This window comes from Microcaecilia unicolor, chromosome 6, assembly GCF_901765095.1.
Source record: "Microcaecilia unicolor chromosome 6, aMicUni1.1, whole genome shotgun sequence".
Taxonomy (NCBI): domain Eukaryota; kingdom Metazoa; phylum Chordata; class Amphibia; order Gymnophiona; family Siphonopidae; genus Microcaecilia; species Microcaecilia unicolor.
Window position 1 is genome coordinate 157398438 of NC_044036.1, and position 26714 is coordinate 157425151.

At 43.1% G+C, this 26714-nt stretch overlaps 1 protein-coding gene across 1 annotated transcript in view; it reads left to right on the top strand.

The window, feature by feature from the left end:
* Window positions 1-26714, top strand: part of DNAH12 (dynein axonemal heavy chain 12) — a 314549-nt gene that overhangs the window by 145182 nt on the left and 142653 nt on the right. The window contains 8 exon segments of the mRNA XM_030206132.1: window positions 1041-1124; window positions 1220-1408; window positions 13968-14087; window positions 15117-15305; window positions 16426-16577; window positions 16700-16838; window positions 20915-21081; window positions 23792-24047. Coding sequence (XP_030061992.1) covers window positions 1041-1124; window positions 1220-1408; window positions 13968-14087; window positions 15117-15305; window positions 16426-16577; window positions 16700-16838; window positions 20915-21081; window positions 23792-24047 — 1296 coding nt within the window.

Here is a 26714-nt window from a genome sequence, read left to right on the forward strand (position 1 = left end):
GCCCAACAAGACAAACTCATATGTGCTACTTTTTGTGTATACCCTACTTTGATTTGTACCTGTCCTCTTCAGGGCACAGACCGTATAAGTCTGTCCAGCACTAACCTCGCCTCCCACCACCGGCTGGCTCTGCCACCCAATCTCGGCTAAGCTCCTTAGGATCCATTCCTTCTGAATAGGATTCCTTTATGTTTATCCCACGCGTGTTTGAATTCTGTTATCGTTTTCATTTCCACCACCTCCCGCGGGAGGTCATTCCAAGCATCCACTACTCTCTCCGTGAAAAAATACTTCCTGACATTTTTCTTGAGTCTGCCCCCCTTCAATCTCATTTCATGTCCTCTCGTTCTACTGCCTTCGCACCTCCGGTGCGTTTGCGGATTAATACTTTTCAAATATTTGAACGTCTGTATCATATCACCCCTGTTTCTCCTTTCTTCCAGAGTATACATGTTCAGGTCATCAAGTCTCTCCTCATACGTCTTGTAATGCAAACCCCTTTCCATTCTCGTAGCTTTTCTTTGCACCGCTTCAATTCTTTTTACATCCTTCGCAAGGTACGGCCTCCAAAACTGAACACAATACTCTAGGTGGGGCCTCACCAACGACTTATACAGGGGCATGTTTTCGTTGGTGTAAATGAATACATGTAGCTTTAGGCGCTGATATATTAACTGAGCGTATTCCATATACTGCGCCTAAATATTTTAGAATATGCTTAGTTGACACCAATTTCAGCGCTGATTTATTAGATGCCATATATAGAATCTCCCCTTACTGCACACTAATGAATTAGTTTGCGTTAAGTGCCATGGAGCCCCATAGGTATATAATGGGCTGTGTGGAATTTAGCACACACAAAATCCGTTAGTGCACCTTAGTTAAAGGACCCCTAGGATAAGCAGCAGAATCTCATACCTTTATTGCATGTGCCTGCTTAAATTATTATGAATATTAACCCCATACTGTTTAGAATCTATGTTGCGCTCTGAATACTCTGAACATTTCTTTTAATGAATCTCTGTTGCATGTTTTTCTAGCTTTGCTTGATGAGTGGGGAAATAATTCAAATGTCATCTCAGATGAGCCTTATCTTTGAAACCATGGATCTTTCCCAGGCTTCAGTAAGTTTATTATAATACTATAATCTAAGATGCAACTCCTTTCTTATGATGGATTAATTAAAAAAATATATTGTGTTCATCTCCTTTCTCCTCAGCCTGCAACTGTCAGCCGTTGTGGCATGATTTACTTAGAGCCCCTGCAGCTTGGCTGGATGCCTATTGTAACATCTTGGCTAAACACACTACCTGAACCTTTAAAGGTCAAGGAGAGTCAAGATCTTTTGCAAGAACTTTTTCAGTGGCTAGTACCACCTACTTTGAGGTTTCTTCGAAAACAATGCAAGGTATCGGCATATTAAGTAGTCTTTTCTGTTTACTATACTCTTTCACAGTCTGTATATATGTTTTGGGTTTTTATTGGTTTGCAGTAAAAATACCTGCAGAGGTGGTGGAGACGAGAACTGTATCTGAATTAAAGAAAGCATGAGATAAGCACAAAGGGTCTCTAAGGAAGAGAAAGGGATCATAGTTAGGATGGATGGTCAGACTTGATAGGCCATAAGAACACAGCATAAGAATAGCCATACTGGGTCAGGCCAATGGTCCATCTAGCTCAGTATCCTGCTTCCAACAGTGGCCAATCTAGGTCACAAGTACCTGGCAGAAATCCAAATAGTAGCAACATTCCCTGCTACCAATCCCAAGGCAAGCAGTGGCTTCCCCCATGTCTATCTCAATAGCAGACTATGGACATTTCCTCCAGGAACTTGTCCAAACCTTTTTTAAAACCAAGATACGCTAACCGCTGTTACCACATCCTCCAACAATGAGTTCCAGAACTTAATTATTCTTTGAGTGAAAAAATATTTCCTCCTATTTGTTTTAAAAGTAGTTCCATGTAATTTCATTGAGTGTCGCCTGGTCTTTATCAGCTGTCGTCATCCTATATAATAATTTGTACCTCCAACGTTCCATGGCTGGCTGTTTGGGTTCGTAACATCTCCTGACATCAGCCAGCCTCCAGCGTTCCATTCACTCTTACTGTCCCGCCCTCACGTCAAAACGTAATGACATCAGAAGATGGAACAGTGAGAGGGAAGGGAACGCTGGAGGTGAGCTGACATCAGGAGGGATGTTACGAATGGAACGGAAGCCAGCCAGCCAGAGAACGTTCAAGTACAAATCGAGGGGCGGAGAGAATCGTGGAACATCGAGGGGAAGGGGAGGGCAGAGCAAAGGAGAGTTGATGGACATGGATGGGATGGGAGAGAGAGCAGAGGACAGAATCACGGGACATGGATGGGAGGGCAGGGGAGAATCGCTGGGGATGGGAGGGAAGGGAAGAATCGCTGGACATGGAGGGGAGAGAGAAAAAAAAGCTTACACGAGAGCCTTCCTAGGGCCCGTTTCATTGTTGAGGAAACGGGCATGGTTCCACTAATTTTTTAATGTTTCTATGTAAATGGATTAAAGGAGTAGAAGATATCATTGCTTGGCTGTGGTATGAGGTTGAGAGACTTATTTAAACAAGAAAATTCTTGAACATTTCATGATGCCTAGTTTCAGTGGTGTGCTGGAGCCGGCTTGCTCCGGCTCGCAAGAGCCGCTTGTTAAATTTTGACAGCTCTTGCGAGCCGGTTGTTGTTTGGGGTGAGCCGGATCCATTGCAGGAGGTAAGCATGGCAGGAGGGCGCCATGCTTACCTCCCCTCCCGCTCCCAAACATGCCCAGCGATTGCCCTTCGCCCCCACCGACCCCTCCCGCTCCCATCCATCTTTTTTAAATACCTCCTCACCGTTGAAGCACCGCATTAAAGCCCTGCTGCTGCTGCCCAAGCTTTTCCTCCATTTGCTGTAGTTCGCGTGAACTTCGTGCCCTTAGTCCCGCCTTCTGATGTCATACGTCAGAAGGCAGGACTAAGGGCACGAAGTTCACGTGAACTGCAGCAAACAGGGAGGGAAAGCTAGAGACGGGCAGCAGGACTTTAACGCGGCGCTTCAACGGCGAGGAGGTATTTAAAAAAGATGGATGGGAGCGGGAGGGGACGGTGGGGGCGAAGGGCAATCGCTGGGCATGTTTGGGAGCGGGAGGGGAGGTAAGCATGGCGCCCTCCTGCCATGCTTACCTCCTGCAATGGATCCGGCTCGCCCCAAATAACAACCGGCTCGCAAGAGCTGTCAAAATAGGAAATAGGATATGATAAATACATTTAATATGATGCCAGAAGAATGATCAACTCACACAGCTTCTGGTTACAGATGGATGGTATTCATGGCAGTCCCTAACCTTCCATGCATGTTGAGGGAGTATGAAGGGTCTAGCCTACAGAAACTTGTGGCTATATCTCCACAGTGCACAGAGATGGAATATCAGAGCAAAAAAGTCAAAGAAAAAGAAAAAAAAGAACGAAAAAAAACTCTATAAGAAATTCCCCTAAAAATACTAGTAAATAGTGTAGTTATACTCTTGTTCTGCCCAGCAAAAAACAGGGCGGAGCCTGGACAGGGCAACCAATCAAATATGTACATGTGAACAGAGCCTGGCTAGGGTACCTACACAGAAAAGTAATGTTTTCTCTCTCATTTACTAACTGGCTGTGGCAGGATGATTCAGAGACAAAACAGTATAAGGATGGGCATATCAGATAAGAAGCCAAAAGTAAGGCCTTGGAAAGCTAGGAAGAGGCCTCTGAAAAGCCCAGTTCACAGCATATGTGGGCCCAGTTTGCACTAACAAAAGCAGGTTTGTTCCATTCTGCATCATGCAGACACAAAGGTTAAAAAAATGTTTGTGTATTCCAATTCCATGTGACATCTGAAGCAGGAGCTTTGTGGAGCAGCTGGTACAGGAGCCGACGAGAGAAGGAAAAATTCTAGATCTAGTCCTTAGTGGAGCGCATGTTCTGGTGCGGGAAGTAATGGTGCTGGAGCCGTTTGATAACAGTGATCATAATATCAAATTTGATATTAGCTTTGAAGTAAGTATACGCAGGAAATCCAATATGTTAGCGTTTAACTTTAAAAAAGGAAATTATAATAAAATGAGAAGAACGGTGAAAAAAAAACTTACAGGAGCGGCTTCAAGGGTGAAACATTTACATTAGGTATGGATTCTGTTCAAAAACCCCATCCTGGAAGTCCAGACCAAATATATTCCGCGTATTAAAAAAGGAGGACAGAAGACCAGGCTACAGTCAGCATGGTTAAAAAGTGAGGTGAAGGAAGCTATTAGAGCTAAAAGAAAATCTTTCAGAAAATGGAAGAAGGAACCAACTGAAAATAACAAGAAACAGCATAAGGAATGTCAAGTCAAATGCAAAGCGTTGATAAGGAAGGCAAAGAGGGACTTTGAAAAAAAGATTGCATTTGAGGCAAAAACACATAGTAAAACTTTTTTTTAGGTATATTAAAAGCAAGAAGCTGGCAAAAGAATCGGTTGGACCGCTAGATGACCGAGGGGTAAAATGGTAGATTAGGGAAGACACAACCGTAGCGGAGAGATTAAATGAATTTTTTGCTTTGGTCTTCACCGAGGAAGATTTGGGAGAGATACCAGTGCCAGAAATGGTATTCGAAGCTGATGAGTCGGAGAAACTGAATGAAATCTCTGTAGACCTAGAGGATGTAATGGGGCAATTTGGCAAATTGAAGAGTAGCAAATCTCTTGGACTGGATGGTATTCATCCCAGAGTACTGATAGAACTGAAAAATGAACTTGTGGAACTATTGTTAGTAATATGTAATTTATCCTTAAAATCGAGCGTGGTACCGGAAGATTGGAGGGTGGCCAATGTAACGCTGATTTTTAAAAATGTTCCAGGGAAGATCTGGGAAATTATAGACCGGTGAGTCTGACGTCGGTGACAGGCAAAATGGTATAGACTATTATAAAGAACAAAATTACAGAGCATATTCAAAAGCATGGATTAATGAGACAAAGCCAACATGGATTTAGTGAAGGGAAATCTTGCCTCACCAATCTATTACATTTCTTTGAAGGGGTGAACAAACATGTGGATAAAGGTGAGCTGGTTGATATTGTGTATCTGGATTTTCAGAAGGCGTTTGACAAAGTACCTCATGAAAGACTCCAAAAGAAATTGGAGAGTCATGGAATAGGAGGTAGTGTCCTATTGTGGATTAAAAACTGGTTAAAAGGTAGAAAACAGAGAGTACGGTTAAATGGTCAGTATTCTCAACGGAGAAGGGTAGTTAGTGGAGTTCCCCAGGGGTCTGTGCTGGGACTGCTGCTTTTTAACATATTTATAAATGACCTAGAGATGGGAGTAACTAGTGAGGTAGTTAAATTTGCTGATGACACAAAGTTATTCAAAGTCATTAACTCGCAGGAGAATTGTGAAAAATTACAAGTGGACATTACAAGACTGGGAGACTGGGCGTCTAAATGGCAGATGACGTTTAATGTGAGCAAGTGCAAAGTGATGCTTGTGGGAAAGAGGAACCCGAATTATAGCTACGTCATGCAAGGTTTCACATTAGGAGTCACCGACCAAGAAAGGGATCTAGGTGTCGCCGTTGATGATACGTTGAAACCTTCTGCTCAGTGTGCTGCGGCGGCTAAGAAAGCAAATAGAATGTTAGGTTTTATTAGGAAAGGAATGGAAAACAAAAATGAGGACGTTATGCCTTTGTATCGTTCCATGGTGCGACTGCACCTCGAGTATTGTGTTCAATTCTGGTCGCCGCATCTCATAAAAGATATAATGGAATTAGAAAAGGTGCAGAGAAGGGCGATGAAAATGATAAAGGGGATGGGACGACTTCCCTAGGAGGAAAGGCTAAAGCGGCTAGGGCTCTTCAGCTTGGATAAAAGATGGCTGAAGGGAGATATGATAGAGGTTTATAAAATAATGAGTGGAGTGGAACGGGTAGATGTGAAGCGTCTGTTTATGCTTTCCAAAAATACTAGGACTAGGGTGCATGCAATGAAGCTACAATGTAGTAAATTTAAAACGAATCAGAGAAAATTTTTCTTCACTCAACGTATAATTAAACTCTGGAATTCATTGCCAGAAAATGTGGTAAAGGCGGTTAGCTTAGCGGAGTTTTAAAAAGGTTTGGGCAGCTTACTAAAGGAAAAGTCCATAGACCATTATTAAATTGGACTTGGAGAAAATCCACTATTTCTGGAATAAGCAGCATAAAATGTTTTGTACTTTTTTGGGGGATCTTGCCAGGTATTTGTGACCTGGATTGGCCACTGTTGGAAACAGGATGCTGGGCTTGATGGACCTTTGGTCTTTCCCAGTATAGCGATACTTATGTCAGTCAGATCTCAGTTACCTTTTCAAGCACATCCTACAGAAGATTTGTCCTGCATCCTGGACATATGCTCAAAAGGAAAAATCCTCTTAGGGCCTTTTCCCATACTCTCAGCCCGCCCCTTTGGCAGTCTACAAATTGTTTAAGCCACACCTCCAACCATGAAAAAAATTCCTCTTGAACCCTGGCTCCACCCATCCACAGGCCTTCAGTCTCTTATTCCATTGACCAGTATTAGGAGGCAGAAGTAATTCCCATTTGTCCCTGCTCTGCTGATGCTCTAGTTCATAATGATGTGATAACCAGAGGCCAGCATCATTTTACTATGCAATGTCTCTAAAATTTGCTTTCTTTTACTTATGATGAATATCATGCAGATTTTGCAGTTAGAAAGTAATTTTATAAAAGATTGTTCATGTATTTATGCCTGTATATGCACGTAAAAGACCATTTATAAAATTACTTCAATCATAAAAGTACATACAGTGCAATTAGGCACATACTTATACTTCAATTTAGAGTAGTGTTCAGGGGAGGAATTTGGGTGGAGCATTGATGGAGTTGTAATTTACACAAGCAGATGCAAAGGTTCCTGCTTCCAATTTAGTCGCTATTTCTATGGGATTTGTTTCAGTATTTTATAAAGATGCAAAAGTGTCTATTTTCCAGGTACTCCCACATGTAAATAGCAGTGTTTACACACATGTAGAGTGACCAACATGAGGAACTGCCACTTGAAAATGAGCATGTTTAAGATTTCCAGGAGGTGTTGATATGACAGGGAGAGGGAGTGGTTAGACAGGCCAACAATATCAATATGGTTTTTTTTATCTCACAGAGGTAATCCGTGTTGATCTGAAAAAAATGTAGATGTCAGCATTTACAGTTGCCCCGAGGCATGTGTTAAGTGTCCATTTGAAAGGGCAACTGTAAATGTCGAGGGCTGGACCACTTCCCTGATCATCCCCCTGAACTTTGTCCCTCCAAGGACAATTCATACGCTCCCCAACTCCCCAATGAGATCTGATTACCCCTCTCCCTGGGCACGAAGACCCTTACCTATAACTCCCCCAACAACAAATCGCCCCTGGGGCTCCCTCCCAGCAGATTCCCCAGCCTTCCCCACCATGAAATGAATCGTGGTGAAAATAGTTATGCACAAACCGGAGCTGTCTAAGATTGTAAGAACAAGAATTGGCAAGAGAAGCGATATGTAGTTCAAAAGATAGCTGTGAATTGATCATCACCCTGAGGTAGCAGAAAGTATTAACAGGCTTAATGAGCATGTTTAGAAGTAGAAGTTCTGAAGATGGACAGTTATATCAACCAGTAACATGCAACCATTTTATCTGGATTAAGAACCATACTGTGTGTGGCAGGAGGAGTGGCCTAGTGGTTAGGGTAGTGGACTTTGGTCCTGGGGAACTGAGGAACGGAGTTCGATTCCCACTTCAGGCACAGGCAGCTCCTTGTGACTTTGGGCAAGTCACTTAATCCTCCATTGCCCCATATAAGCCGCATTGAGCCTGCCATGAGTGGGAACGCGCAGGGTACAAATGTAACAACAACAAAATAAATAAAAATAAGTGAGGCAATGTGATACAGCATCTAAACAAGACTGAAGAGGATAAATGCAAGGTAGATCTGGATCAGTATAACGAATCAAAAGAATAACGTCAGCATAAATTTACACGGAAATACAGAATAATGGAAGCTAGAGGACTGAGAAATAAATTGAATAATAAGGGAGAAAGTATAGAACCTTGCAGAACCTTGCAATGTAGGCCTTGAGATACTACTACTTAACATTTCTAGAGCGCTACTAGGGTTACGCAGCACTGTACAGTTTAACAAAGAAGGACAGTCCCTGCTCGAAGGAGCTTACAATCTAAAGGATGAAATGTCAAGTTGGGGCAGTCAAGATTTCCTGAATAGAGGTGTAGTGGTTAGGTGCCAAAGGCGACATTGAAGAGGTGGGCTTTGAGCAAGGATTTGAAGATGGGCAGGGAGGGGGCCTGGCGTATGGGCTCAGGGAGTTTATTCCAAGCATGTGGTGAGGCGAGGCAGAAAGGACGGAGCCTGGAGTTGGCGGTGGTGGAGAAGGGTACTGAGAGGAGGGATTTGTCTTGAGAGCGGAGGTTACGGGTAGGAACGTAAGGGGAGATGAGGGTAGAGAGGTAAGGAGGGGCTGCAGATCGAGTGCATTTGTAGGTTAGTAGGAGAAGCTTGAACTGTATGCGGTACCTGATCGGAAGCCAGTGAAGTGACTTGAGGAGAGGGGTGATATGAGTATATCGGTCCAGGCGGAAGATAAGACGTGCAGCCGAGTTCTGAATGGACTGAATGGGGGATAGATGGCTAAGTGGGAGGCCAGTGAGGAGTAGGTTGCAGTAGTCAAGGCGAGAGGTAATGAGAGAGTGGACGAGAGGAAAGGGCGAATTTTGCTAATGTTATAGAGGAAGAAGCGACAGGTCTTGGCTATCTGCTGGATATGCACAGAGAAGGAGAGGGAGGAGTCGAACATGACTCCGAGGTTGCGGGCAGATGAGTCAGTGACGATGAGGGTGATATCAACTGAGATAGAGAGTGGAGGGAGAGGGGAAGTGGGTTTGGGTTTGAGATGACTCAGAAGAAGAGGTAATCACCTTGAATGAACAGGAAGAAAGAATATTGGAGAACCAGTGTAATACTGTTCCTGAGATCCCTATTAAAGCTAAATGAGAAATAAGGAGGACATGATCAATTAGATCAAAGGCAAATGAAAGGCCTAAGGGTACTACAAGTACACAGTGCCCTTTATCCAGCTGTGCTTGAATTTCACTTAAGATACTAGCCTGAATTGTTTCAGTACTAAAGTTTGCGTTATATCCTAATTGTCTGGGATGCAGTTCAAATGCTTTCTCAACAAATGAAGAAAGTTGTTGGAAAACAGCCTTTTCAAGAACCTTGTACAGAAAACATAAATTAGACACTGGGCAGTAATGACTGGGAATAGAGGGATCAAGAGAAGACTTCTTGAGAATAGAATGAACCAAAACTGTTTTCCAAGCAGTAGGAATTTCGCTGTGCAAAAGGCTTGGGTTAATTAAATGGAGAATCAGTTAAAGAAGGTTAGGGTTCTTTAACCATGTAGATGGAATAGGATCCAGCATACACATCATGGGTTTAATTTGCGCCATTAGTCTAGAAAGTGACACCAAGGGTAAGGAGATGAAAGGATGTCCAGTTGGAGAAAAGGGAAGAGTGAGGAGGAGAAGTGGGAAAGGAGGAGTAGGAGGGAGTGGCACTAGGAACAAAGGTAGAAGATAAAGAGTAGAGGAAGAGACTAAGGAAGAAGAAATGAGGGATGAAGGAGTGCAAGAAGAAGGAGTAGGGAAAAGAACAGAGGCCTGAAGGGTGGAAATTTTTAGGCAGCCTGACCCTTAGCTTACTGCATCACGTCTTCCACATTAGCAGTTAACTTACAATAACAACCCTGTGTTAACTGCAAAGAACAGTGCCCACCCATTCCACATCTCCTAATACAAATTTCCAGATTAGATGGTTCTTCAACCAGGCCTTTAACGGAAGAAGTAAATGACATCGGCTGCGCATAATATAACAGGACATGTTTATCCACTGCTACCCTAGCCAAGATAATATTCAAGCACCTTTCTGACCTCATTTGCAACACTCTTTATTTAGGCCCTTATTTTCTTACTCCAGTTACTCTATCTTATCTATCTATATGTTCCATCTTTTCTTACACGCTATGCTATTAAAATGTTTTATTGTGTATTGTGTTGGCATTCTAATGAAGTATACTATGCCATACTTTATTGTTTTTGAATATTTTTATTGCTGTAATGGTCTGTTGCTTATGTTTGACTTATTCTTGCTGTACGCCACCTTCAAAAAAGGTGGCAAATAAATCCTAATAAATAAATAAATAACTGTTAATGTTAAACACATAGGGGTGGTTAGCATGGTCTGTTTGCTGATAGTGCATTAGTGCATACTGGTCATTAATAAATGACCCCCATAAAATAGCTTATTAAATAGATCCCTACCTTTAAAAAAAAAGTTATATTCTCTGAGGACAAGCAGGCTTTTGTATTCTTACAGTTGGGTGACATCATCCGACAGAGCCTGGTGCTGAGATCTTTCTAGCAGTGTTCCACTGCCCATGTGCTGGTGCTTTCCTGCCCAATGCGTGAGTGTGGGTCTCTCTCAGTCTTCATTTTTCCAATGAGGACGTATCTTTGTGATCTCAAGTGTGTATATTTTTCTCTTGTGCCTTCCTATGCAGGTTTTTGGGAGAGCTGGGGCTTTGACATCACTGGTACCCAAGAAGCACTGGCACTGCAAGTGTCCCAGCAGCCAGGTCCCCGCTACTGGTCTGACACTGACATCTTCTCAGGCTTCCTCTCTTCTCACTCTGTTATCTTTGCCAGTGCCTTTCTTCGATGAGGTTTCAGAGCCATGCTCAGGGAGGAGATAGCGCTGATGCTGCAATTGCAAACCGCTAAGGCATCAAGGGCGCTTGTGCCAACTGCGGATCCAGCCCAGATTCTTCCTAAGGCTCCTTCCATGCTAGTGTAGAGATCCTCGATGTCAACGTCAACATTGATGTATACAGTACCACTCTCAACATTGGGGGGAGGAAGCTTCCCCAGAGTCAGAGAATAGGGCTGTATCTCGATGCTGTTCAGGGCTCGGACATAGATCCATTGAGTCGAGGCAGACTCATTCAGTACAACCTGAGTATGATGAATTCTGAATCTGACCGCTCGTGGGATTCAGAAGACTACCTACATTACTTCTCGGAGGGGGAATCTTATGAGATACCTTCTGATCCCTCACCACCTTAAGAGAGATGAAAATCTCCACCTGAGGAGTCTCTCTTTCTATTACCAGTTTTATCAGGGAGCAAAAGTAGGCCACCGAGCTTTGCCAGTGGCCAGTAAGCAGCTAGAGTGCAGAAAATATCTGGCCAGGGGCGCCTATGACTCTTTTGACGTAGCTTCCAGACTCTCCGCCATGGGTGTGGGGATGCATAGACTCATGGCTGCCTGTCTCTACTACTACTAATAGCATTTATATAGCGCTACCAGACGCACGCAGCACTGTACATTTGACTTAGAGACAGTCCCTGCTCAAAGAGCTTACAATCTAGGTAAAATAGGCAAGACATTACGGGCAAGGGAATTACAGGGTAAAAAGGAACAGGGGAGGAGGAGGGCAAATGAGTAGCGCTTAGGAGCCAAAGGCAAGGTGAGATTTCAGCATAGATTTAAAAACAGGTAGAGATGGAGCTAGACGTATGGGTTCGGGAAGACGGTTCCAAGCATAAGGTGCCACAAGATAAAAGGAACAAAGTCTGGAGTTAGCGGTGGAGGAGAAGGGGGACGACAAGAGAGATTTGTTCAGAGAGTGGAGTTCACGGGGAGGAATGTAGGGAGAGATGAGAGAGGAGAGGTAGTGAGGGGTCATAGAGTGGATGCATTTAAAGGTCAGTAAGAGGAGTTTGAACTGTATACGGAAGCAGACAGGGAGCCAGTGAAGTGACTTGAGGAGTGGGCTAGTGTGGGTATAACGATTCTGGTGGAAAATAAGTCGAGCTGCAGAATTCTGGACAGATTGGAGAGGAGAAAGATGATTGAGCGGAAGACCAGCGAGAAGTAAATTGCAATAGTCCAAGCGAAAAGTAACAAGGGTGTGAATAAGGGTTTTGGTGGTGTGTTCAGAAAGGAAGGGGCGAAGGTTGCTAATGTTGAAGATAAAGAAGCGACAGGTTTTGGCGATTTGTTGAATACGAGTAGAGAAGGAGAGAGAGGAACTGAAGATGACTCCAAGGTTACGAGCCGAGGAGCCAGGGAGGATATGAGAGCCATTAACAGAGATAGAGAATGGGGGAAGAGGGGAGGAGGGTTTAGGGGGAAAAATGAGAAGTTCAATTTTAGCCATGTTTAATTTGAGATGGCATTGAGACATCCAGGCAGCAATGTCAGACAAGCAGGCAGAGATTTTGTCTTGGATCAAGGTTGAGATTTCAGGGGTGGAGATGTAGATCTGAGAGTCATCAGCGTAAAGATGGTAATGAAAACCATGGGATGAGATCTGTCTCTGACCTGGAACCAGCAGTGCAGGAGAGGTTTGCGGATGTTCCTTGCTTGGAGATAGGGTGGAAGAGGTCACCGATCTTATAAAGAAGCATATGGACACCACCCAAACTGATCCACCTTATACTGCGTTTCATCTCAGTAGAGTAGTTCCCTGCACACACCCTTTCTAAAGTAGTGTCGGAGTTCCATCGTAATCAGTCAATCTTTCTACCAACATTTTTCCCCAAACCACATGCCCATTTTGGCAAGAGTGTACTACATATTTTGGATTGCAAGAAAGCCAAAGTCCATAGACAGTCCACTCAGCTTTTTGGGGTTTTTTGACCCAGGATGGGGATAGCACAGTTTCCAATTGGCTAGCAGTTTGCATCTCCTTTACTTATGCCTGGACTGGGCTTACTCTAGAGAGTCATGTCAAGTCTCATAATGTCATAATGTAAGAGCCATGGCTATGTCGGTAGCTCACTTATGGTCAGCCTCTATAGAGGAGATTTGCAAAGTTGCGACATAGTCATCTATCCACACATTCACATCTCACTACTTCCTCTCCACTCTCATCTCTCCCTACATTCCTCCCCAGGAACTTCGTTCACTGGGTAAATCTTTCTTATCTGCAACCTTCTCCTCCACCGCTAACTCCAGACTCCGTTCCTTTTATCTTGCTGCACCATATGCCTGGAATAGACTTCCTGAGCCGGTACATCAAGCTCCATCTTTGGCCGTCTTCAAATCTAAGCTAAAAGCCCACCTTTTTGATGCTGCTTTTAACTCCTAACCCTTATTCACTTGTTCAGAACCCTTATTTTATCATCCTCACCTTAATATTCCCTTATCTCTTGTTTGTCTGTCCTAATTAGATTGTAAGCTCTGTTGAGCAGGGACTGTCTCTTCATGTTCAAGTGTACAGCGCTGCGTACATCTAGTAGCGCTATAGAAATGATAAGTAGTAGTAGTAGTAGACAGCCAGTTCAGGCAAGTAGTCCAGCAGAATTTGTTCAGTGTCTAGAATCCAACTCCACCCCCCTAGGTCCAGTTTTGTTCTGTTCCAGCTGCACCTCCATAACTAGTATATAAATAGTTTAAGGTTGATTGAATTACAGGCCTCAATGTTTCAAGTTCCTATTGTCCTAGCACTGTTTTTAGTGAGCCTGGTAGCTAGGGATTCCCACATGTGAGAATACAAAGGCCTGCTTTTCCTCGGAGAAAGTGAAGTTACCTGAAGCAGGTGTTCTCAGAGGACAGCAGGCTAAGTATTCTCACATACCCTCCCACCTCCCCTTGCAGTATTCTTTAGCTTTTTTAAGGGTCAGCGCATGTGCGGCGGGATGCTGCTAGAAAGTTCTCTAGTCAGCGTCCGCACCGGACTCCATCAGATGTTGTCACCTAGCTATGAAAATACTTGCCCTGCTGTCCTCGGAGAACACCTGCTACAGGTGAGTAACTTCGCTTTATACCCAAGGCAAATGGCAAAATTTAGATAACGTTGTAAACAGGAATTTTCTGTTTATATTTTTTAGGAATTGGTTTCCACAAATAATAGCAACACTGTGGTATCACTTACTCGTCTCTTTGAAATGCTGCTTTTTGATGCTGCACAACAGGATCCAATGAACAAAAATATACGCATATGGATTATGGTCAGTCTGTTCAACCTCATTTAAAAAAAATAAAATCTGTTACAGCAGGAGCCCCAATAACAATTAATTTAAGAAAATGACACTTTAATTATGCTTTCTATCTATCTCATCTGACTTTGGCACTCACTGCTTCTTCCTCTGCACATATGAAGGGCATGTCTATAAACTGGGTGCTAACATTTACCTGCCCATTATGTGTAACTGCTTAGAATAATAGCGCATATGTGCACACTTAATGCATATATATGCCAATGTACTGTTTAAACACTATTCTGTGAATATGTGACTATCTTGCATATTGTGTATTTGCAAGGTGGAGCTTGGGCAGCACATAGGCAGGGCTTCCACTTACGCACAGAACTTATAGACTACTGTAAATTACACATGTCCATGCCGCATTTAGGTGCCCACATTTATGTCAGCACTGAGGTGGTGGTAAGGTCTCCTGCGTTAACCCGGCAGTAACTGGGCAGTGTGAAGCATTGCCCAATTACCACCGGGTACACTCCGGCGCTACAAAAATAAATACATTTTTGTAGCGCCAGAATTGATGGCATGCTAGGGGTGGGAAGTACTGCTGGGCTGCTGCCTGAATAGCGAGCAGTAAGCCCGTGTTGGGCAAATTATCAAATAAGCATATTCTATAATCGGCGCCTCTTAGTAAACAGGACCCTAGGTACTTCATGCTATCCTAGTCTTCCCTTCCCCATCCTTCCTTCATCATACCCATCCCCATTTCCTTATCTATCTTCATTACTCCTTCCCTTGTTAATTCACACATACTCAAAGCATTCTATTATTATGTTACATTGTAGCTCATAATATTCTTCTTAATGAATATAACAATTGTAATTCTGTTTACTATGTAAGCCGCATTGTACCTGCTTCTGTGGGAAAGTGCGGGGTACAAATATAATAATAAATAAATAAATAAATATCTCTCAGATGAAGGACACAATCACAAATGTATATGATTTTATTGCATCAGATTCTTTTTTTATTTTTCATTGAATTTCTTGTGCCTTTTAGGCATGTTTTGCTTTCTCTATGGTTTGGTCCATTGGAGGGAGCTGTGACACTGAGAGTCGAATTAAGTTTGATACATTTATGAAGGAGATTCTATGGGGGAGATCTGAGAACCACCCAGTGCCAACAGCTGTAGGAAAATGGGAATGCCATTTTGATGAGAAAGGATCAGTTTATGACTACATGTATGAGGTATGAAATCAAGATATTGCACAATGAAATCCTTTAAAGTCAGTGGCTTCCAGGATTCTAGGCAGCATGGTTTTACAAGCTTGATGGATTTCTTTGACCAGGCAACTAATGTAGTAGATGAGGAGGCTGAAGTATATGTGGACATGGTGAGCACTAGTTCATGGCACTGGCTATAAGGAGCGCCAAAATCCCAAGCCTCTGTCACTGCCAATTTCTCACATGGTCCAATGGTTAAGCCTTCTCATCTATCACCTCCCTTTATACCCTCCCCCTCCCTGCAGGTCCACCATATCTTCCCCCCCCCCCCTTGGTCTAGCATCTCTCCCACCCCCCACCCTCAGTTCAGTCTCTCTCCCTTTTTCACTGCCTACCATCCTGCATGTCCAGCATCGCTCCATCTCCTCCCTTCCTCACTCCCTCATCTTGCAGTCCTGTAAACTTTGCAGGGGTTGACAGCAGCAGCAGCAGCATGAAGACAGGCTCTGTGTCTTCCTTCTTCTGTGTCCTACCCACAGGAAATTGTATCAGAGGAGGCAGGATGTGGAAGCGGGGAAGACCCAGAGACTAGCTGAAATCAGCCTGTTTTTATGCTTCTGCTGGCAGTGACAACTCATGTAGACTTTACAGGACAGTGGGGGGGGGGGGGGGGGGAGGGCGAGGAAGAGAGGAGAGGAGAGAGAGCAATGCTGGAATCACTGGGAAGGGAAGAGCAAAAGGATGAAAGAGAGAGAGACCAGGCTGGAGAAGTGAGGAGAGAAGGGAAGAGATTCTGGATCAAAGTTTGGAGGGAGAGATGCTGCAGCTGTGGGGGGAGGGGGGAAAGGGGCGCTGAAGCAAGTTGGCTCAGGCCGCAACAATCCCTTGAACTGGCCCTGGCACCTAAGAGCCTTGGGGTGACTTGGATTTCTAGAGGGGATTGGTGAGATAATGCAGGGGTGGGGCTTTGGACATTTAACCCACTGGACCACCAGGGATTTGAGGTCCCTCTAAGGGAAGAGATTCAGGGGTACCTCAGATTTCTTGCATTCCATGAGAGGGGGGAGGTTACAGGGCACAGACATTTTTATTTTAGCAGCCAGGCTGTAAAGGAGGGATTGAATGTTTTGTTTTTGTTTTTCAGTTAAAAGGCCGTGGGCGTTGGGTTCATTGGAATGAGGCCATCAAAAGCACAAATTTGGGTAATAAAAACACAAAGATTCAAGACATTATAGTCCCAACAATGGATACCGTCCGCTATACTTTTCTCTTGGACTTATGCATCAAATATGCAAAGTAAGCTGTACATCTGTACTGTTTGTCTGACAATATTTTCCATTTCTAGTTTCATACTGCTTATTGTTGTTTTTGCATTTTTCCTGCTTGGTGGATAATTTAACAATTTTGCTTTTAAAAAGACCACTTCTGTTTGTGGGGCCAACTGGTACTGGGAAATCTATCTATGTGAAGGACAAGTTAATGAACAACTTAGATAAGGAAAGCTATCTTCCATTCTTCATCAACTTCTCTGCACGGACCAGCGCCAATCAAACCCAGGTAATTCTGAACTCCTATTTATAGTGATTCACTAAAGCCAGAACCATTAAAGGACAATAAAGAAAAACATCTAATTTGTCCTGTTTTTTTCTAAATACAACAACTATAACATTTTTGGAAGGAGGGACTAAAAGTGGACTATATATGCTCTTTATTTGTGTAGAAGTGTTTACTTGATTTTATATTTGTATATATATAAAAATAAAAAAAAATGGTGGGAGAAATATATTATTATTGAATTCTTACAATTGCTGAAACTTACAAAAACTGTATTTTTATGCTTTTAAAAAATAATTTCTGAACATTATTAATTATGGGGGCAACTTTGAAACTACCTTCATTGCTGCAAAATCTGTGGGCATTTTTTTTATCCACAATCTTAGTTCCAGTTTTCACCTGAAAATTTCTGAAGGCAAAAGTACCGTCAGAGATTTACATCAGCATTTTGTGGGGGTTCATATTTTTAGGCAAACCAACATGCATATCTTTAAAAATTCAAAACTATGCATGCTCTTTTCTCTCCTAGCCTCACCCCATCTCAGGAATGACTCCACTCTGGTGCAGAACTATGTACACACGTTGACTTTACAGGGTGGGCAGTCTTTAGGTGATTGGTCAAACCAGTTGCCTTCCACATGACATTTCAGTTTTAATTGTAGGTGAAAAAGAAAAGCAGACTGTATGTAATGGAAGATGTTATTCACTACTTTATTTTCCCGGGTTGTACACATATATGGCTGAATGGCCATGTTTAGGCAAAGGGGCTGCTTCGAGGCAATTGATTACTGTGAGCATACATACACATACATACAATTTTGGTATAAATTATCTTAAAAATATCAATCAAAATTATATCAAAGTCATAATCTACATATAAAAATTAAAAACAACTATACTAAGAAATGATATTCACTAAGACGAAAACCATTCATATTAAGACTTGAGAATAAATAAGAATTGTAAACCAATAAGACCCTGAAGTTATCAGCGGTATAGAAGTATTTTCTAATGTATTGTAAAACTTCTGCAACTAAAACATACCATTATCATCTATGAGCCAATAGACACAGGATTTTCGGTTTGGCTGAAAAGGAATCTAAATTTGGCAGCTTGGTTATTTTGTTTTTGGCTCTCCAGGACTACAGTTGCTAATTCCTCTCTAGTCATAATATGCAAATTCAATCCTGTAATGCCCTACTAACAATAATTTTGTGGTGCAATGAAGTGTTTGTGAGAAGCTAATCTATATATATAAAACTCACCCTCAACGTTCTGAAGACAGTGATGTCAGTGAAGCCAAGCCCTGACTTCCTTCAAAAAGGTTCGAAGGTTCGTGGTGGTGAAGCCACCAAAATCGCTCCGGGCCCCACCCTCGAGGGCGGAGCAATGGCAGAACAACCAAGGGGTTGGCAGGGAGGGAGGGAGGCGGGGGGGGGGGGGGAAATCGCTACGGGCCCCGCCCTCGCGTCAAACGTCATGACGTTGAGGGCGGAGCAATGCCACAACAGCGAAGGGGTTGGCGGGGGGGGGGGGGTTTGCCGACGAAAACCTTGCTAGCGCCCGTTTCATTTGCTCAGAAACAGGCCTCTTTTACTAGTTGTTAGATATTGTATATCTTTGCATTAAATTATTTCACTAACATAGTAAATGTCAGCAGATAAAGACCTGCACGCTCCATCCAGTCTGCCCAACATGGTGGCCAGAGTTGAATTTGGCACTCTGCACAGGTTCTTCTTCTTCATGATTAAACACTGGTATACTTAATCTATATCTCTCCCCACCAGTTTTGGGGCTCAGAGTCTGCCTGCCACCGGTCCTACTTCCCAACTACTGGAGATGCTGTCGAAGCCCACTCCAGCCTTGATCCTGATTTGTCTTTGCCATTTACAGAATCCAGTCCTTAGAAATCTGCCCATCATTGGTCTTACTTCCCAACTTCTGAAGCTGTTGTCAAAGCTTACTCCAGCCATGAGGTCATTTTAAGTTTTGCTTTAATTGGATTCCATCCTTTTTCTACACGTGATTCTCTGTGTTTATTCCACACATTCTTGAATTCTGTAACCGGGAGGGTTAACTCTGTGGCCACCTAAAGGGTCTGTCCCAGCACTGCTGAGGCCTGCTACTACCTGCGCATGTGCTGTACGCTGATATACCCTTCCACCTGCCTGCTGGGTCCCACTTCCCTCTCAGCGTGTCTGCCACCCGCAAGTTATTTCCCTGGTGGTTTCTAAGGACACTGGGGCCACAATCTCAGGGGTCCCACAGTTCCCAGAAAGCACCCACAGACCAAGCACGCAAGCACCAGGATTCTTAGTCCAGAACAAACAGAGCTAATAAATGAATTGATTTGTTATACCAAGTTAGAACATTGAACAGATGAATAGGGTCAATTAGCAAACAATAACAAGTAAATTAAATAGGAATTAATATTAAATTAGCTAACCACTTGTTCACTACCAGAGTGTAGTACCTGGGGAGTTCAGGAAAATTAACTGCTTACAGGTTTTGAACAGGGTCTCAGTATAGAGGTCTGTACCTTCCACTCTCCCACTCTGAGACTAAAGATTTTCCAGCAGATTCAATCAGAGTCCACAGAGTCCAGAGCATAAATACAGGGATCTCTGGCCAACAGCAGTGCAGGTTACTTTTTCCTTAGAGCTTAGGCAAGAAGAAAAACGGTCACTTCTGCAACAGCTTTACAAATAAAAAAAACAGACCCCATCTGCTGGCCAAACAAGGGAAATCACTGGGAACAAATATGTCATACATTCACATAAGAAATCACAGACCTTAGTCCCAGTGGCGTAGCCAGACAGCCAATTTTGTGTGGGCCTGAGCACAATGTGGGTGGGCACAAAATTTTCTCTCTCCCCCACCTCCCAGCCAAGCATCTGTTCCCTCTTTCTACCCTCCTCGTCCTCATAGCCTATTTCCCTATACCTTTTACCTCCCACCACCAGCATCTTCCTGTTCCCTCTCCCTTCCCCCATTGTCCAGCATTTTCCCTTTCTCTTCCTTATCCATTGTCTATCTTCTCTTCCTGGATCCATCTTCCCTCTTTCTCCCCTCCCCCGCTTGTGCATCTCTCCTTTCCTCTCCTCTTCTCCACCTTCTTCATGTCCAACTTTTCTCCTGCTCCCTGCCTTGAGCCCCTGGTTTAACATCTCTCTCCCCCTCCCACCATCTCTCCATCCTTCTTTTCTCTCACCTCAATGCCATGTTCAACATTTCCCCTCTCATCTCTCCCTCCCTTCCACTTTCATGTCCAACACGTTTTTTTCTCTCATGCCCTTTCCCTCCCTCTCCCCATCCCACCCATATCCAACCATTCTCCCTCTCTTTTCACTTGCAGCATCTCTCCATCCCTCCCCCTATCTGTCTCACTCCCTCATCCCAACAGTGCTCCTGTCTCTCCCTGATCCCCCCCCCCCCCACCAGCACACACACACACAACAAACCTACCACCCGCCAGCATGCTGCAGGTTTTTTTTCCCTCCCTTTCCCCAGACACCACTCACTGACATGCATGCTGCAGGCCTTCTTTCCCTCGGGCCCTCCCTCCCCTTCGGGCAGCGCCGCAGTCTACCTGTACAGGAAAGCTGCACGGCACCGGGTCGTCCTGCCGCTACGCTGCTGCCCTCTGCTCCAGTCATCATCTTTCTGGCACATCTTGAAGAGGCGGAAGGCGGGGCCAGCGCAGAGGAAGCAGTAGCAGCAGCCCTGGCAGCGCGCGGATCCGCTGCAGATAAGCAGCAGAAGAACTCTGTGCCAGAATGATGATGACTGGAGCGGAGGGCAGCAGCGTAGCGGCAGGACGACCCGGTGCCGTGCAGCTTTCCTGTTCAGGTAGACTGCGGCGCTGCCCGAAGGGGAGGGAGGGCCCGAGGGAAAGAAGGCCTGCAGCATGCACCGTTGCTGGGTGGGCCTGAGGCCAAAGTGGGTGGGCCCCGGCCCACCCAGGCCCACCCGTGGCTACTCCCCTGCTTAGTCCCCTGTTTCGCCACACCATTTTTATCTTCATGCCTTCCTCTTGTCTAAAGAGCTTTTGTTTATAACGATCTCATTTTGTGTTTCAGAACATAATTATGGCCAGGTTGGATAAAAGACGTAAAGGCATATTTGGACCTCCTATGGGAAAAAAATGTATAATTTTTGTTGATGATATGAACATGCCTGCATTAGAAAAATATGGAGCTCAACCCCCTATTGAATTGTTAAGACAGTTTTTTGATCATGGAAATTGGTAAGCATTTAAAATGTGAGTTTAAATAGTTGAGTAATGATTGAATTGAAACAAAACATTATCCCTCTAATTCTATATATGGCGCTAAAAATTGTGTGCACAAATATGGACACGTGACCAATTTGCTTGCACAATTCAATTGCATAATGAGTTAACACCAATAGTTCAGTGCTAATAATTATTGGAACTAATTGGCAATAACTAAAATTTGTGTGTGCATCTTTTAGTCACTATTCTATAAAGATGCATGCGTAAATCTTTACACATGGATACAAAAAGGGGGCATGGCAGTGGGAGGGGCATGGGTGGATCTGGGGTGTTCCTGGAATTTGCATGCAGTGTTACAGAATTATTTAGATCCACACCTAATTTAGGCATGAGGATGTACAACATGTTTTAGTTGGTGTAAATCCTCACGCCCAAAATTGGGTGCAGATCCTGGTACCAAATGCTATCCCAGTGCTCCAAATTGGCCGCCATTTATAGAATAGCACAGTGGTTCCCAAACCTGGTATTGGAGGTACCCCAGCTAATCAGGTTTTCAGGATATCCACAATGAATATTAATGAGAGAGATTTGCATGCAGTGGGGGCAGTGCATGCAAGTCTCTCTCATGAATTTTCATTGTAGATATACTGAAAACCTGACCAGCTGGTGTGCCTCCAATACCAGGTTTGGGAACCACTGTGCTATTCTATAAATGGCGCCCAATTTGGAGCACTGTTTATAGAATCTCGCTTAGCACTCATTTTTTTTTCAGCGCCATATACAGAATTTAGTCCTAAAGAGGTAGGCAGCAAGAAGGTACATAATTGGTAGGATTTTAGTCATTAACATATGTAATTGGGCACCTATACATGTAAATCTCCTCTTGAAGAATACTGACTAGCAGAAAAGTACGCATCATGATTTGAAGGTGCATATTTACCTGGTGAGCATGCACAAGGGCAGAGTGTATGCGGAGCATGCATAAATTATAGAACAGTAGACAAGAGCATGTGTAAATTATAGAATATTATAATTTAGGTACACTCTAGCATATAACTAGATATATAGGCAGTTACACCACATTAGGGCTGGTGTAAGAGCTCACACCTTAAATGTAAGTGCCTTTTCAGCCACTTGACCTTGTATTATATAAAGAAAAGTAGAAGTCTCTTTTCCTTATAGAATAGGCTTAAATTAGATGCCATAACAAGTGCCTTTGGTAGGCACTGTGTTATAGAATGAATGTGAAGAAACAGTGTGTTTTAAGCTTGTGGTTACCCTGCAGCCACTTAGAGGGTCTATCCCCAGCACAGCTCAGGTTGTCTTGCACCTGCTGCTTGTGCTCTACATTAGCAAACTCCTCCCATCGACTGAGTCACAACTACTTCTGGGCGAGTCTCCCGCTCTCAAATTATCCCCAGTGATTTCTAGGTTACTGGAGTCACACTCTTAGTGATTCCACAGTTCCCAGAAAGCACTCACAAACCCAACACACAAACCACCGGGATTCTTTATCAGTCCAGACAAACAGAGCGAATAAACAATTATGTTTATTCTCATAAAAAAATATTGAACAGTGGAACAAAATAGTGCAATTGGCAAACAATAACAGGTAACTGAAATAAGGATCAATCATAACACTAACTAAACACTTGCATACTTCCTAGAAGTACTTGGGGAGATCAGAGCATATATCAGTTCACAGAGCTTTAGCAAAAGTGATCTCTCTCTCCTTCTCCCAAGCTGAAACTGCAGCAACAGCCACTATCTGCTGGGTAATTTCAAAACTCCAGGTCAATCAGAGCCCAGAACAGTCAATTTTCAGATCCCCCAAAAGTATATCTATTTCCCATGGCTAATTTCCAAGATGAAGAATGACTTTTCAAAGTTTACTTAGCTAATAATAATATTTTTGGACATTTATTTCAGGAACTTGTCTAATCCTCTTTGGTTACCTTAACCACATCCTCTAGAAACAGATTCCACAGCTTAATTATGAGCGGCATGAAAAGAAAACATGTTTTTTGTTCAATTTGTTTTCAATCTGCTGGTCATTAGTTTCATGCAGTGTCGTCTTGCAACCATCCCCTATTTAACTACTCTACGTCATTCATAATTTTATAACTTGCTACCATATCACATCTCAGTTATCTTTTCTTCAAGCTGAAAAGCCCTAACTTGTTAAACTTGCTTTTATACAGGAGGGATTCCCTCCCTATTATCAAATTTATTGCCGTTCTCTGAATCTGTTTTAGTTGCACTCTTTCCTTTATGAGATAGGGTGACTAGAAGTAATTGAATGGCATCCAAATGCATAAAGAACAGTAAGCTTTCAAAACTGTATAGACTTTTATTTCTTCTAAAAGAGTATACATATATATATATTCTTTTATTTGTCTCAGTAGAAGATTAGCAACATTGTTTGCCGCCTCTAGACACAGTATCAGGTGGCACTGTTATGCATTTTTATGTGTCTGTCAGAGAGAAAAATGGCTCTGATAAAGGTCTCACCTGGTTGTAGCTATCAAACCTTCCTATATAATCAACTATTTTGTTTGACCACATATTTTTTCTAGTGTAACAGCTGTAAGAATGGCATTTACAGTAATTGTGCTACTGCTGTAAATGATGGCTTTAAGCCAGGATTCTTGTATTTCTTAAATTTTCTGCGTGCCTTTTAAACATTTTCATTAAAACTGCCATTCATGTTGCTGTTTTGAAGGTATGATCTCAAGGACACATCTAAAATCACATTAGTTGATGTACAATTGATTACAGCAATGGGACCTCCAGGTGGTGGGAGAAATGCGGTCACGCCTCGATTTCTGCGGCATTTCAACATTTGCACAATCAATGCTTTTAGTGATGAAACTATGATCCGTATATTTTCAGCTATTGTAGCATTCTACTTGAGGATGAATGAATTCCCCCCTGACTTCTTCACAGTTGGAAACCAAATAGTCAGTGGAACTATGGAGGTGAGACCAGAACTCTAAGATGATAATGTTTCTGTTCTTGAAGCTTATTTTCTAAAAAAAAATAATAATAATAATTGCATTATTGCAGTGAAAGGATTACAAAGTTTGCGGATGTCTCAAGGGCTACTGTGAGGGAGTCTACAGGACACTGCCACTTCTCCTTAAGGATTCTCTCTCACAGTGTGAGGTTAGAACCACCTTAAAGATCCATAGTCCCACCCAATGGGGAAGTAAAACAGGAGGGGTGGAGCCAGAAAAGCAGGAAGTAGGAAGTATAAAAGCTCAGGGCACAGCTATGTTAAGGAGGCCCAGAGGGAAGCAACGATGCCCCATGTCATATACCTCCACTGTCTATATGTGAATTGTCATTGCTAAAGTCAGGTAGGCCAAGCCTCACTTGAAACCTTACAGATTTTGTATTTTGGCCTGAGTACTTGCTACACTGGTAATTTTGAGGAGCCAGGCCAGGGACAAGTACAGTGTGTTGCTGTGCTGAGAGATGGTAAGGTACACAGTGGCCTTTCAGGAGCTGATCACAAAAGGACATTGTTGCATTTATGGAGTAGTTTTTATGTTGCCTTTTCTTCCTACCTGTGAATCGAAAAGGGCCCCTGACTTACCACTTTAATAAGGTTGTTTCTTTTATCTGCAACCACTGTGTGGTTTTGTCTTATTTGGGCGCTGGGCCCACCCTCATTCACATTACCACAGCTAGTCAACTAAGAAGGAGGCAGTTCTTGCAATTTAAATGTAAAGGGTAGATAGATATTCAGAGGAGAGGGGTTTTAACTGGGCAGAAGAGGCTCCTGCCTGATTGAACTCCACCGAGCTGGCCAACCACTGAAATCCGAAGGTACTTAAAACCAGATAGTACTGCTGAATATCATCGCTAACTGGCCATTCTCTAATTGGCTAGGTTAAGGGCAGTCTGGGGCAAAGTTTAGGTGATCCATAAGTTAGCCAGTTAGGGCATGATATTCAGCTGGTGGCGGTGAGCATTTTGCCAGGCTTTGGCTTTGGCTTTGGATATCTGGTTGTTGTATTGGAGCCAGTTAACATGTAGCTGCTTAAGTCAATATTCACCACTTAAGCGGCCAAGGGATAGCACATAAAAATAGGACAGACTTTTATACAGTCCCATTTATGTACTAAGTCTAGCCTCTTAAGGGCTGAATTTCAGCACTTAAGTAGCCAAGTGCTGGCTTCGCTCCCAACATAGCTGGTTTTGAGTTAGGTGCTGTGATATTCAGCATCACTTATCCGGTTAAGTGCTGCTGAATGGTTAGCTCTGACCAAGTGGTAGAACTGGTCTGCGGCCAGCTAAATAGTTTTGAATATTGGTCGGTAGAGGCAATATTTGATCCACTAACCAGCTAAGAAAGTGCATAAAGTTCGGACAGCAAAAAAGCCTGGCATAATTTTATGCACTGAGTTAACTGAGCATTAGTTTGATTATTGGCTGGTGCCCGGTTAACCTACGGGTCAGCACACATATCCGGATATTCAGTGCTGGGAGCCATGCATTCTCTGACCTTGAATATCCAAGTTAGTTCAGCCTAAGGTTAGAAGCAGTTTACAAGCCTCTTCCTACTATGAGCTGAATATTACCCCCTAAATTTTAGCTCATGGTACAACTTTCTTACATTTTACGTGTAGATGTATAATTGCCTACCAAGGAGGTAAATATGTCTATAATGATCCTTCTCAGCTAGAAGACTTTTTGATAAGTAGTTATTATATTTGGATTGACTTATATTTGTTTGGATGGGATATGGGGTGGGGATTTAATGCTCTCTATTTATGGTAGTTTATAAATTTCACTGTACTCTCAGATCAGACCTCTGTGATATGGGATATTGATTTTTTTTTTTTTTTTTTTTCTTTCAATTTGTGGTAAGAGTTTGTCCTGCTTTTTAAAATTAATCTGAGTTTATAAAAACTGTATTAAAATAAAGTTTTAAAAGGTTGTTATTGGATAAACACTTAAATATTTCCCTAGATGATCTCAAATATGGTCTTAACAAAGATTTATACACAGACACTATCAACTTTTTATTTATTTATTTATTTATTTATTTATAGACACTTAGATACTACTACTACTTAACACATCTAAAGCGCTACTAGGGTTACGCAGCGCTGTACAGTTTAACAAAGAAGGACAGTCCCTGCTCAAAGGAGCTTACAATCTAATGGACAAAATGTGCAGACAATCAAATTGGGGCAGTCTAGATTTCCTGAATAGAGGTATAATGGTTAGGTGCCGAAGGCGACATTGAAGAGGTGGGCTTTGAGTAAGGATTTGAAGATGGGCAGGGAGGGGGCTTGGCGTATGGGCTCAGGAAGTTTATTCCAAGCATAGGGAGAGGCGAGGCAGAAAGGGCGGAGCCTGGAATTGGCGGTGGTGGAGAAGGGTACAGAGAGGAGGGATTTGTCTTGTGAGTGGAGGTTTCGGGTAGGAGCATAAGGGGAGATAAGGGTAGAGAGGTAATGAGGGGCTGCAGATTGAGTGCATTTGTAGGTTAATAGGAGAAGCTTGAACTGTATGCGGTACCTGATCGGAAGCCAGTGAAGTGACTTGAGGAGAGGGGTGATATGAGCATATCGGTCCAGGCGGAAGATAAGACGTGCAGCACAGTTCTGAACGGATTGAAGGGGGGATAGATG